The 14,542-nt window shown below is 34.5% G+C and overlaps 1 protein-coding gene across 3 annotated transcripts in view; it reads left to right on the forward strand.

Moving 5' to 3' along the window:
• The window catches only part of SLC38A9 (solute carrier family 38 member 9), a 78,102-nt gene that overhangs the window by 34,814 nt on the left and 28,746 nt on the right, over window positions 1–14,542 (forward strand). For all 3 annotated transcript variants that reach the window (XM_039244538.1, XM_039244539.1, XM_039244540.1), the window contains 7 exons: window positions 784–905; window positions 1,044–1,107; window positions 1,263–1,356; window positions 3,112–3,282; window positions 6,271–6,330; window positions 9,705–9,899; window positions 11,881–11,988. In XM_039244538.1, the coding sequence (XP_039100469.1) occupies window positions 784–905; window positions 1,044–1,107; window positions 1,263–1,356; window positions 3,112–3,282; window positions 6,271–6,330; window positions 9,705–9,899; window positions 11,881–11,988 (814 nt within the window). The remainder of the gene's footprint in view (window positions 1–783; window positions 906–1,043; window positions 1,108–1,262; window positions 1,357–3,111; window positions 3,283–6,270; window positions 6,331–9,704; window positions 9,900–11,880; window positions 11,989–14,542) is intronic.

A 14,542-nucleotide genomic window follows, 5' to 3' on the forward strand; every position in this document is an offset into this window, starting at 1 on the left:
TCACATAGGAGTAAAATCATATGACATCTGTCTGGCTCTGACTGACTTGCTTCGCTTAGCATAATACCCTCTAGTTCTATCCATGTTGTTGCAAATGGCAAGATTTCATTCTTTTTTTTTTTTTTATCACTGAGTAGTATTCCTGTGTGTGTGTGCATATACAACACCTCTTCTTTATCCATTCATCTGTCAATGGACATTTGGGCTCTTTCCATAATTTGGCGCTTGTTGATAGCACTGCTATAAAGGTTGGGGTGTGTATGCCCCTCAAATCAGCATTTTGTATCCTTTGGATAAATACCTAATAGTGCAGTTGCTGGGTCATAGGGCAGTTCTGTTTTTAATTTTTTCGTTCTCAATTCTTTATAGTTTGAGTTCCCTGCCTACCTCTTTGGTAAGACTACCCTCATAGAGGAGTTCAGTGGCCACTTAATTCTTGAAATTCCCCTAACCTAAGGCCCAAATCTCCTCCCTCTACAATTTTTTTAATCTCAGTCTCTGCTGATTCTTCTTTCTTTCTCATGAAAAGGAAAAGGAAGATATTTTGGTAGTTGCATATTTTAAGAATTCATTCTCATTTCACATAAATACTTTATTCTTTAAACTCTTGTTCCTTTAGATCTACTCCATTTGGAAAGGATTTTTTATATTAATAAATCAGGAATATGTGTTTGTTTATGATATTTAGAAATGTGTCTAAAGTCAGATAATCTGATGTATAGGAAATAACCTGTTTGGCACTTTTACAGGTTTAACATTTCTCTGTGTTTCTCCTTCTACTAGATTGCTCCAGATCATGTGGTTCCAGCTCCAGAAGAGTGCTATGTATATAGTCCATTGGGTTCTGCTTATAAACTTCAAAGTTACACTGAAGGACATGGTAAAAACACCAGTTTAGTAACCATGTGAGTAAAATTACTTTTTTTGGAGCATTACTTAAATATAAATAAATGAAAACTACTGGTTATTTTAATTTTTGTCTTAATTAAGATGTTTGAAAAGTCAAACTCCAAATTTTTACTGCTATTACTCTGTGTTTTCAGTTTTATGATTTGGAATACCATGATGGGAACATCTATACTAAGTATTCCTTGGGGCATAAAACAGGTAATAAATCTACATAAAATTTATTAAGCTAGGTAATTATGTTTCATTTTACATTAATTATCAGGTTTTTATCGTTGTTTACGGTAACAGAATATGGTTGCATATGAATTTATTCTCACATGATGACTTATGTTGTTCTTTTTGTTTTTAAACAGGCTGGCTTTACTACTGGAATGTGTGTCATCATGCTGATGGGCTTTTTAACACTTTACTGCTGCTACAGAGCCGTGAAATCACGAGCTATGATATGTAAGAGTTTGCCACATTGAAAATAAAATAGCTATTTGGGTATTAATAAGTATTTCCTGTTGAAGTAGATCACTAATGTGTACATTTCATATGTGTGTTAACTATTTTGTGCCTGAAGATTTACTTTTCTGATTCATAGCATTCAGCTGAACTGATAGGTCAATAATTAGTGACTGCCTTTGAAATTCAGAGAGATTTGTAATTCTTTGCACAAGGCATTTATTTTGGTGCCAGTTTCCTCATAAGAATAATTTTAAAGATCATCTTTTAAAAATAAAGTCTTTTCCAGAACTAAATTGAGAATTCTGTGTTTCTTATCAGTTAATGGTGACTTTTGATCCATCTCTACCAAGAGATCTAAATGTTGGAATTTCCTAAAAATAGAAAATGTAACTGGAAAAATATGAAAATATGAACAATGTGTCCTTTGTAGTGAATTTGCAAAGTTTTCTTAAATGTTGCCTCTATTCATCTCTATAAATTCTGGATCAGAGAAATACCATTTTAGATTGTTACCGTTTAGGACTTAAATAGACATAGATTTTTTCAGTGAGTCTTAGCAATTTGAAATCAAGAGACCAGATTTTGCCTTCAGTTTTTTTGTTTTTTTTTAGGGGGGGTAGTTTCTTAAGCAGTGGTATATTTTCTCATAATTGTATTATTTATTTATATCCTATTCCCATTTATCCACAAGTCCCTTGGTTCTTATAGATCTGCTAAGTGCTATATATGATGTAGGCATTAGCCTGTTAGCTGTTATTTCATGTCAGTTTCTTTTCCATTCAACATTTTAATGGCTTTCATATTATATGAGTTTGTTTATATCTGCCTGTCTTTTCCATTGTAATTTCTTTCTTCATTTGATAGAGGAGGATAACCTTTCAGGGTCTGTTTTTACATTGTCTTCTAACTTTTCTATTATTTTATTTTTGAATTCTTAGCTCTGTTATCTGAAGTTGTCATGTGGTATAAAGTATGACTCAGGAAAACTTTCTTCCATATTGTTATATAAGTATGCCAAATATTACTGGATAATATCTTCTGACTCTCACTGATTATTTTGTATAGCCTTGATTTATCATTTTTTTATCAATTATATAATATACTATAACCTATTTCTTATATTATCTATATTGTTTCATTGACCTTTATTTCTTTTTTATGTGTTTGTTCCATGTTTCTTTTAGTTTTTGTATGTTTTTATTTATTTTTGAGAGAGTGAGAGACAGAGCGTGAGCAGAGGAAGGACAGAAAGGGAGACACAGAATGCAAAGGAGGCACCAGGCTCTAAGTTGTCAGCACAGAGCGTGACGTGGGGCTCATACTTGTGAACTGCAAGGTCATGACCTGAGCCGAAGTTGGATGCTCAACCAACTGAGCCACCCAGGCGCCCCTTAATTTTTTTTTTGATGTTTGTTTATTTTTGAGAGAGAGTGGGAGAGAGAGTACACGTGAGCAGGGGAAGGGCAGAGAGGAGACAGAGGATCCAAAGTGGGCTCTGCACTGACAGCACAGAGCTCAGTATGGGGCTCAAACTCACAAACTGTGAGATCATGACCTGCACTGAAGTTGGATGCTTAACTGGCTGAACCATTGAGGCTCTCCTGTTCTGTAACATTTTAATAATATCTAATATCTGGTGGTAGAATATTCTATATTTTGTTAAATATTTTTAGTTAATTGGGGGAACACAAATTATGATTATGGGATATATGATTAACATCTAATTTTATTCTTTCTCTTATTTTTATCTAGCATCAGTGGATACCACTACCTGGGAATATCCAGATGTCTGCAGATATTATTTTGGCTCCTTTGGACAGTGGTCAAGTCTCCTTTTCTCCTTGGTGTCTCTTATTGGAGCAATGATAGTTTATTGGGTGCTTATGTCTAATTTTCTTTTTAATACTGGAAAGTTTATTTTTAGTAAGTATCTATATCTTTAATAGTAGTTACTTTTAGGTACAGTAACTACTGAAATGTTTGAGTTTCAGCCTTAAATTTTGGATTTGAGATAAATAAAGCAAAAAGTCATTTTGTAATTCTGAAATATATAGTTGATTCAGTTTGTTTTAATATCACAGATATACTTTTTATCCATTTATGAACTGTATATGTATTTATGCTTTATATGTAAAAAGGATAAGAGGTCTTTTTGCCCCTTAGGAACAAATTTTTCCCCCTGGGGAGCAATATTTTATCCACTGAAAAAAACATGATCTATCTTTATACCTACCCTGCACTCCAATTAATTACTATTATATATACAATTCTCTTTTTTACATAGAATTTAAATTAATAGAAACACATAAATCTTAGTCATAATATCCATGTAACCCACACCCCTTTCATGAAACCTTTCCATTTTCCCAGAAAGTAATAGTATATACATGTATTATTTTAGACTTGTAGTTTTATTTTACTTTATTTTTTCTTAAATAGTTTATTGTGAAGTTGGTTTCCGTATAACACCCAGTGCTCATCCCAACAAGTGCCCTCCCCCATGCCCATCATCCCTATAATATATTTTTTAATTATGAAAATTCAAGTTATTTGTTGCTATTATAAAAGAACCTAATTAATTTTTGATATTTATCTTGAATCTAGCAGATGTATTGAACTCTTATTGATGCTAATTTTGTAGATTCACTTTGGATTTTTTGTTTAGATAGTTAACCTCATCCATGAGTAATGAAAACTTCCTGTCCATTTATTACTTTCTAAGTAATTCCTGTGTGTATACATACATTTGTAATTATATATGTTATACTCTTCTATTTATATATGTGTGTACATACAAACACATACAACATATAAATGTTTATATATATATATATACATATATAGGCATGTTTATCTTTTTTAAGGAATAAAGTTGTGTAGATACAGTACTGGTAGACATCCTTATATTGTTCCTGTGGAAATCTTTCTGATGTTTCACCATTAAATACTATGTTTGCTGTGGGATATTGGTTATACCCTTTAGCAATTTAAAGGTATTCCTGCCTATTATTTTCTTAAGCAGTGTTATTCATGTGTGTTGGATTTTATCGGACACTTAATAATCTTGAGATGATCATAAAACTCTTCTTTAAATTGTTAATATGGTGAATTAAATGAATACATTTTGTAGCATTTAAGTCATTCTTATATTCTGTAATAAACTTAGTTTAGCAGTTACGATGTATATTTTTTAATTGCTTACTGGATTCAGTTTACTTTTGAGAGGAGTGGAGGTACTGTTTGATTTAGGACCTTTGTTTCTTTTCAAAGAGATTATCCAGTGTGTGTGTATACGTATTTTTTTTCCCTCTCTTACACTGTCCTTGTTGAACCTTATGGTTGCTGTAACAAATTACTGTGAACTCTTTGGGTTAAAACAAGACAAATTCATTCTCTCAGAGTCCTGGTAACCAGAAGTCCAAAATTGAAGTGTCACTAGGGCTCTATTCCTTCTGAAGCCTTAAGGGAAAACTCCTTCCTTGCCTCTTCCTAGCTTCTGATGATTGATTGCTGGCAGCCTTAGTATTCCTTGGCTTATAGGCTGCATCACCCAATTTCTGCCTCTGTCGTCACATGGTCATCTCCCATCAATGTGTCTTTGTACAGATTTCTCTTTTCTTATTAAAAGTACCAGTCATTGGCGTGCCTGAGTGGCTCAGTCAGCTAAGCATCTGACTTCAGCTCAGGTCATGATTTCAAGGTTCGTGAGTTCGAGCCCCACATCAGGCTCTGTGCTGACAGCTCAGAGCCTAGAGCCTGCTTCAGATTCTATGTCTCCCTCTCTCTGACCCTCCTCTGCTCACACTCTGTCTTTCTAGGTCTCTAAAATAAATAAACATTAAAAAATTTTTTTGAAGATATCAGTCATTGAATTTATGGCACACCCTAACCAATATGACCTTATCATCACTTGATTATATCTGCGAAGACCCTGTTTCCAAATAAGGTCACATTCTGAGGTTTCTATGGGCATGGATTTGAGGGGAGACTATTCAACCTAGTATACTTGGTATCAAGGTTTTACTAGCCTTATTTAAGTCTTTGGCATCAGGATGTATATAAAGATTGATAACTTCCAGTCTTATCACTAATAACCCTTGAAGATACCATAAAAATCTAGAACACTGAACTCTTCCTTTTATCTTGAGAAGCATACAGTGGAGGTGAAGATGAATAATTCACACTTACCTTATGACCTGAAAATATAATCTAACATTTTTTATCATCTAACCCACATCAGACACTTTTTTTAATGCTTCCTAAGATTATAAAAGATTACCATCAAACAGAATAAAGTAACAAGAAAACACATTCTTTACTCATTCTCTCATTAACTATAAAATAATATGAATGCTCAGATATCTGCATATGCTTTTTACTTTGCTACTTCCTCCAGTATAACTAAGTGGTTCTTGTGAGCAGGAATTACTATATAACTTTCAGTCTATAAAAGCATGTAGTATACGTTTTAAAAACTTTAAATGATTTTCCAGATAGGCTTGGCTATTATGAGTGTTGGTTTTCCCCTTCTGCAAACTTTAGAACTTTATAGAAGATACAATTATACTTATATATAAATTAGCATGAGTATAATAAAACAATTGTACAGTTTATCTTGATTCCAGGGTTTAACTAAATTTTGCCTTGTGGCTAGATTTTTTTTAAAAAATCTTCAATCATGAGAAAATTTTCCATAGTGGGAACTATGAAGCCAATGACATCATTCCTGTAAGTACATAAAGCTGACAAAGGCAAAGCTGTGTTAACAATGAAGCAGTCTTGGTTCCTTGTACTAGGTGCTATTACCCCATGTTAAATCTTAGAAGATTTTTATAGATCAAAGATTTTAGAGGATAATTGGTTTAACATCTTTTATTTGGTTTTAAAATGTATTTTTTCTTTAATTTTTAGATTTTATTCATCACATTAATGAGACAGATGCTGTACTAAGTACCAATGATAGCAACCCGGGTAAGTAGTTTAGAATTTAAAGCTTAGCTTGTTTTTGTTTTGTTTTGTTTTGTTTTTAATGTCTATTTATTTTTGAGAGAGAGAGAGAGGAAAAGAGAGGGAAAGCGCATGCACAAATGAGGGAGGGGCAGAGAAAAAAGGGGACAGATGATCTGAAGTGGCTCCAAGCTGACAGCAGAGAGCCCAATGTAGTGCTCAGACTCATGAACCACCAGATCATGACTTGAGCATAACCAGCTGCCACTCATGTGCCCCTGTTTGTTTGTTTTTTTTTATAGTTTATTTATTTACTTTTAGAGAGTGAGAGAGAATGGGGGAAGAGGAGAGAGAATCCCAACTTGGGGCTTGAGATCACCACCATGAGATCATAACCTGAGCCAATATCAAGAGTCAAATGCTTAACTGACTGAGCTACCCAGGCACCCCTTGTTTATTTTTTGTTTGTTTGTTTGTTTTAATTTTCCACTTCGCTTCAAAAAGGATGTAAGGTAGAACTTACTGCCTGATCTTAGGCAAATAATTAGCACAATGTCATCATTATGTTAACTGAGCCACTATTAAATTTTCGGCAACTGGTGTTTACAAAAAAAACAAACTACATTAGAGATTGTGTTAATGTAAGCTAAACAAGATTGAGTTCATATTATACAATTCACAGTTGTAAGTCACATCTGTAGAATCCATGTTTGCCTATAAATAGTCAATACATTGGGGGTTTTTTGTTGTTTTTTTTTTATATTTTTATTTCTAGGAGAGAGAGACAGCATGAGCAGGGGAGGGTCAGAGAGAGAGGGAGATACAGACTCTGAAATAAGATCCAGGCCCTGAGCTGGCAGTCAGCACAGAGCCTGATGCGGGGCTCGAATCCACGTACCTCGAGATCATGACCTAAGTGAAAGTCGGACGCTTAACCGACTAAGCCACCCAGGCACCCCAGTCAATACATGTTTTTAAGAGCCTCTCTCTCTGCTAATTGTTTCAGAAGTCTAAAAGCATAGTTCTTAGTTAACTTTTTTAGACGTTTATTGTATTAGTTACTAATATTTAAGATACACGATCTGTATCCTATAGAATAATTACTTTCCTAATAACAAAGGTTAGTAAATACAGAAAAATAAATTGAAGGCTTGTCAAAAAAAATCTTAATTTCTTAGTAAATTTCCTTCAACTAATTTATCTCTCAAAAATAAACCTTTGTAGCATGTCAATTTATCCACCATGGCAGTCACAGAGAAAGTGAATATCAAACCTAATATAACCTTATTAACAGTCCCACTGTTAACCTTGTACATCGCCTAAGGCTTTTATGTATTTAGATTTCAGAGATACCAGGTTGATATAATTGTGTATTGATTTTGAGAGAGAGTGAGAGGAGAGGAAGGAGGAGAGTATCCTAAGCAAACTCTGTGCTGTCAGCACGGAGCTCGAACTCACAAACTATGGGATCATGACCTAAGCAAAAATCAAGAGATGGATGCTCAACCAACTGAGCCACCCAGGAGCCCCCAAACTGATATCATTTTGATGGACGAATGCATTGATCACTGACAAGACAGTTCATTCAATATATATTTATTAAGCCTATTATGTGTCACGAACTGTTTTAGACTCCAAAGATGTAGAGAACAGGCAAAACTCTCTCATGAAGAAACCATTTCAATGTTTATTATTCAGTGTCTTACTTTGCTCTTTAATTAAACCTATTAACCTGTCTTTTGTTAACACTAGCAAATGAGTGAGGGAAGTATGAGCTGTTCTGTGGACACGCACACACACCTTTGAATAATTATCCTAAAATATTTTGGTATAATTTTAAAATCTCTTCATAAATACCATGATTATACTGATGATTTGGAGAGCACCATCAGCAAAGTCAGTTTATTTTGCACAGTGGTATGTTGATACTAGCATTTCCTGATTCTTGTATTAAATAGTAAGAGTATGAAACAGTCCATCTCGGTTAATATAAAATTATAGCTGGCATTTACTGAATACTTACTATGTGCAGGCATTATTCTAAATGTAGTACAGCACCTCTTCACTTCACTCTCTAGATGCAAAAGCCGAGGAAGGTACAGAGAGGCTAATGACTTGCCCAAGGTTACCTAAGTATTAAGTGACAGAGTCCAGGTTCATTATTTAGTCATTTTATCTCCATAGCCTGTGCTTTTTACCACTGTAATTAATAGCATAAGAAAAATTCAAGTTAATTTACTTCTGTCCAGCCATAGAAGAAAAAAGTACATGTAAAATGCTGACTATGCTGGGACACCAGGTGCCTTAGCAGTTGAGCATCCAACTTTGACTCAGGTCATGATATCATGGTTCATGAGTTTGAACCCCTGGGCTCCTTACTGTCAGCACAGAGTCTGCCTCAGATCCTTCCCCACCCACCCTCCGCCCTGCTCCTCCCCAGCTTATGCGCCCCCCCCTCAAAAATAAAATAAACATTTAAAAAAAAAAGGTATGTTAAAAAATGAAATAAAATGGTGACTAAGCGAGAAAATTAAGTGTTTGGCTTTGTGGCATGCCAAGTAATGGATAGAGAATAAAATTAAAAACAGAACTTAAAATGAATATATTGTTTTCTCTTTGACTAGTAATGAATATGATTGTTGCTCAGTAGGTGTATTTTTCACCAGCATTAAGAGTTCTTTTAAAAGAACTGATTATTAGGAAAAGTACTATTGTGAAAGTAAAAACACAGAATGATTTGTATTGTCTTGTGTCTCCTTGACAAAAGAAACTGCCATTTGAAGATCATTGTTAGGAAAGATGTGTTACTCAATTCCAACTTCTCTGGATATCATCTAGGCTCTTAGGCTACTATAAAATGTGATAAACTAATAGGAGAATTATCCCAGATTGCTGGAATTCAAGATTCTTAAGCTATAAGCAACAATTTGGTTTTAGCAATACTGCTGTGTCAACTGTTTCAGTGATGTCCACTTTTTATTCCAAACCCACAGATTTTGTTAAAAGAACCCTGCTCTTTGGCCTTTTTGTGGGTTATTAACATAAAAGTAACAAACAATCACCCTGAATATTTCTTACATCATTGGATAAATAAAATCAAATACCATTCAGCAAAATACTTTTTCTCTGGCATTGGAACCAAGGATAGTTAGTGGGATATTTTATAGCTTCTCATAAAAATTAAGTATATAACTCAGAATTTCTAAAATTCTGCCACCTTAAATTGTTTGCAGATAAAAGATTCCTATATGTCTAAGTATAAATCTCTATTTTTTTCCAGAAAGAGGAAACTTAATATTCATGATACAAGTTGAGGTTGGTAGAGCATGTGTCAGTCTTTGGGATAGTCATTTTCTCTTCTTTGTCATCTTCTCTAATCTGATGCTTTCCTGTTGCAGTGATTTGTCCAAGTGCTGGGAGTGGTGGCCATCCTGACAATGGCTCTATGATTTTCTATGCCAATGACACGGGACTGCAACAGTTTGAAAAGTGGTGGAATAAGTCTAAGACAGTGCCCTTTTACCTCATAGGGCTCCTGCTGCCACTGCTCAATTTCAAATCTCCTTCATTTTTTTCAAAATTTAATATCCTAGGTAAGCCGATGCACTGTGTTATAGAACTTCTATGTAGTAGAGTACATGCTGGATTCTGTGGATATGGTCTGGCTGGGGAGTTACCTACTAGGCCTGTTCATCTATGTTTAATTTGTTCACTCATATGTTACCCTCCTTTTTGGTTTTCTTTGTGGGGTTTGGCACAGAGTAAAACGTAGATGACCATTTCAAGTCCAAGTCCTTTTTTTTAAAAGATGAGTTATTGGACTTTCCATTCTATCCTTGCTGAACCACTACTCCTCATTTCCTCTGTGGGTACAACTAGAGGAAACATTAAGATTTCAGGAGGAGAGATCCATATTGGATATTGGATCCAATCCTAAGGATTGGAATCATTAGAACTTACTAAGGGAGATTATGAAATGCTTTTTTCCTGCAGTTTCTATTTAAGAGTATAGCACAGAATTAACACCTTTCAACCTGGGATATCATTTTTTATCTAACTCAACCTACCCAGATTTATTCTGATTTTGCTCTTCTCCTCAGTGCTTTCTCTTTACTAGAACACTCTTGCCTCCATAAAGGAAAAGACTTCTTACTGTGAGCCCTATTTTACAGAAATTTCTGAAATCACTGAAGAAATTTTAGCATCGTAAAAGGAATGTTTTTGCTTTTTTTTTTTTTTTGCAACACTGAGCTTTCAGATGGCAAAAAGGAACCCCCAATGAAAACTTAGATCTGGTTAGCTAAAGACAAGGATAACATTCATAAAATATTGATAACCCCAAATAAACCATAGGATTTCACCTCCTCCCTATATATATGATCTCCTGGTAGGCCCTAGTGTATAAAATAATTAGATTACTTATCATATCAAGGAGCTAGCTTTTTGGGTTTCAGAAGACCAAAGTAGGAGGTAAGGATATTCTTCTATTCCTCTCTGTCTCACAATAGGATTCACTGCAAGACTGCCACAGACACCCACAGAGAATGAAAAGTTGTGGTTATGTAAGCTTTGGCCTCTTGTTTTTATTCTTTCTGAATCAGCTAATCTGCAAACCCACAGTAGCTCGTTTGTGGTTTCCTGATTTGCTTGCCGACTTTCCTATGGAACAGATCTTTAAAAGCTAGCATATAAACTTAATAGAAATATTTTCTGAAACATCACCACATTTGTAACCAGGTTGATTATTTTCTACTTCCCTAAGGGTATTTTGCTTTTACCCTTTTTCTTGGTACTCTCTCTTTCTTTTACAACTATAGCGTCTTTACAGAAATTTGGATTTAATTCTTTTAAGAAACCTACTTGGATTTCCTGACTCTACTCCGTAATGACTGGACTTAATTCCTTAAAGGAATAATTCTCTAACTTCTAGGTTATTAACATCTGTGAATGCCCAATTCACCCTGTGTATAAATACCTATGAATAGAATCTGTAATCTTTTCACCTAATGGATAGTACTACCCAGTTAAAACCTTATCTAGATACTAGATCAGAGTGTTCATGGATTATTTGGTTTATCAGCTTTCTCAAATAGGTTTATAATCCACAGTCACTTCTTTTCTTTCTCTACTTTCTTACCATTTTTCAGTAAATACTGTGACAGACTTTTCCAGCTCATTGACCATCTTTGATATTTCTAATACAAAGAATAAGGGTCAGTTTGATGTTGGTTTTTTAACCATACAGTTTTGTAATGAGTTCTTTGCTTGTATCCTCCACTTAACTCAGCTCACAAATGAATTAGACAGTTTGCCTTCTTCAGTATATGAGCTACCTTCATCTAGTTCTTAGGCCCACCACATAGTGTTTTGCTTTGTTTTCTGAAAACTCACATAGCTTGTGTCCTGTGCTTTAGTGGGTATAATCCATGAAGGTAATAGTTTTCCAAACTTTGCTGAAAATATAGAAACAAAGCTTAATTTTAAAATAGTCTGTAAAATACACAAAAATGATAAATGGTTTCTGCTGTAAAATACACAAAAATGATACACGGTTTCTGGATTTATTTCTCACAGGCACAGTATCTGTTCTCTATTTGATTTTCCTTGTCACCCTGAAGGCCATTCGCTTGGGATTTCACTTGGAATTTCATTGGTTTATGCAAACAGAATATTTTGTACCAGGTGAGCTGTTTTGGCCAAATAAAGAATCAGTACATTTAAAAAAATGTGATCTTTTAGTTAACTATTATAAAGTACTGCTGTTATAAAACAAATAATGGTATTTTTTGGATGGGCACTTTTTATTAATGCTTAATTAAGCTAAAAACAGGAATACAGTTGAAATTTCTCTGCTTTTCTTTCAGTTAGGAGTATCCAGGTCCTGTTGTCATTTCTGCTTTAGAATTGAAGTTCCTTGAAGTTACAATGCAATTGAAAAATCAGGAACTCATTTTCTAGGCTTTCCTGTGAAAATAGACCCTTAGAATCTCAGAGACTTAGAACCTGATTAGTGTTAACATATGTGAATAAGACTCTTCCTTAACATCATTGCTCTCCTCATGATTTTTGTTGTTGTTGTTGTTGTTGTTGTTTTTCAGGCTAATAAGGTGGTAATTATTAAGTGTTCCCTTCCTCCCTTTTTCTTTCATGGTTATAAACTGGCAATTTCTTAAGTCACTCAAATTTAGAGGATTAGGAAACAATAAATGGATAATGCTAAATGAGAAAACAGATTAGAAAATAGAAGTGAATATTATACTAGTATCCTGAAAACTAATAAAGAGAAAGTAGTACGAAATTCTCCTGTTGGTTTAGAAAGACTGCTTTCTTTCCATTCTTTACCAGTTAATTCAGGCAGTCTGGACTTTAAGTCTATTTAGTATCTGATGTTACTCTCTGAAGTCAGCAATTATAATTGTCTACCACTCATTCTGTTTCTTTTGTTACCACATTCCTGGGTTTTCCAGGTGTATCGAGTTAGTATTTGTTGAAAGTTGTTTGTTATGATTACTTGTTTTCAGATCATCTTGGTGCATTAGTTTTGTTTTTTTTATTTCTATAAGACGCTCATAAGTCAATCTGAATTCAGGATAAAGGAAATACTGGAGCTTGAAAGGCATCCTTCTCTTCCAAATTGTATTTAAAATTGGACACAGATGAAAATGGCAACTTTAAGCTAGTGCTTTCATTCATCGATAAAAATAGTCTAGGATGTTTTTTCTAAAATTAGATACATACTGATTTATAGTAAGAGTCTTAGTGATAAACGTTTCTGCTAATGATAGGACATGAAAGAAATATGAAAGAAAAAGGAGAATATAAATATTTAGAAGATGGAAAAAGAACATATTTAAAAAGTTAAGCCGTTTATTTATTTATTTATTTATTCATTTATTCATTCATTTATTTATTTATTTAGAGAGAATGAGCAGGGGAGAAGGGAGCAGAGCAAAAGAGAGAGAAAAAAATCTCAAGCAGGTTCCACACTCATTGTGGAGCCTGACCCAGGGCTCAATCCCACGACGCTGGGATTGTGACCCAAGCCAAATCAAGAGTCGGACACTTAACCAACTGAGCCACCCAGGCACCCCTTACTTAATTTCACTTTTAAATGATATGAAGGGAGAATCATGAGAGTTAAAGAGGCTTTTGTTAATATGTATGGTCCTGAAACTAGTTACTTTATTGTGATTGAAAAATTTCTCAGGAATGAAAATATGTTATAAATCTTTTTTAGTAAATGCTAATTAATTAAGAATTAGGGAACTTTGGAGAGTATGACTTTACTGTCCTGATGAAGAATTCACATAAACTTATATTCTGATTGAATCTTTACTTATATACTTTTGTTACCAAAAATTCCTTTTTCGGTTTAGTGAATCCCATTGCCCTTCTTCCCAGGTCATTAGAAAAATAATGAGAAAAAAATCTACTCATGTATTTCATCCTATCCTGCCTGTCTCCAGGACTTTATTTCTGTAGTTATCTCTTCTTTCTTTTTAATCATGTATCACCAAATTTTTCCTTTAGTCAACTATTCCTCCCAGAATATAAATCTGTCTTTCAGTCTAAAAACAAAAGCTCATATGACCCTGCATTCCCCTCTAGCTGTTGCTTCCCTTTAAAGAAAAACTCTTTGAAAGAGTTTTCTGTGCTCACTGTTTCTACTTCTCCTTCCATTTTTGCCTTGAACTCATGTCTCTTAGGCTTTTGCCCCAGTCACTCCACTGACAACCAGTAACTCCTCTTCCTGCTCGGCCTATCAGTAGTATGGGCATATTTGGTCACTGCTTCCATCTTGAAACATTTTCTATACTTAACCTCTAAAACTCCATTTTCTCTTGATTCCTCTACATGACTGCTCTTTCTCACCGATAAATTATGGAGATATCCAGAGTTTTACTCAAGCCTCTTTTCTCTCTACCCTTATTCCCTAAATAATAACATGTAATCCCCTGGCTTTGTGTATTATCTATATGACGACTAGTCCCAACTTTGTATCTCTAGCCCAGATCTCTCCCCTGAGATCCATACTCAGATATCTGCCTGCCCCCTTTGCATCTCCCCTTGGATATCCACGGGGTATCTTAAATTGAAATTTATGAAAAACAAACATGTTTCCTTCCTCATCCACCCCCATCCCCCCAACCTGCTTAACTTGCTCTTCTCCCAGGTTTCTCTATTTCAGAAGGTTGTAGCTCCAGTTTTCCATTTGCCCAGGCCTAAAACTTTGGAG

This window comes from Hyaena hyaena, unplaced genomic scaffold (genome assembly GCF_003009895.1).
Source record: "Hyaena hyaena isolate Hyena2069 unplaced genomic scaffold, ASM300989v1 scaffold_241, whole genome shotgun sequence".
Lineage (NCBI taxonomy): Eukaryota > Metazoa > Chordata > Mammalia > Carnivora > Hyaenidae > Hyaena > Hyaena hyaena.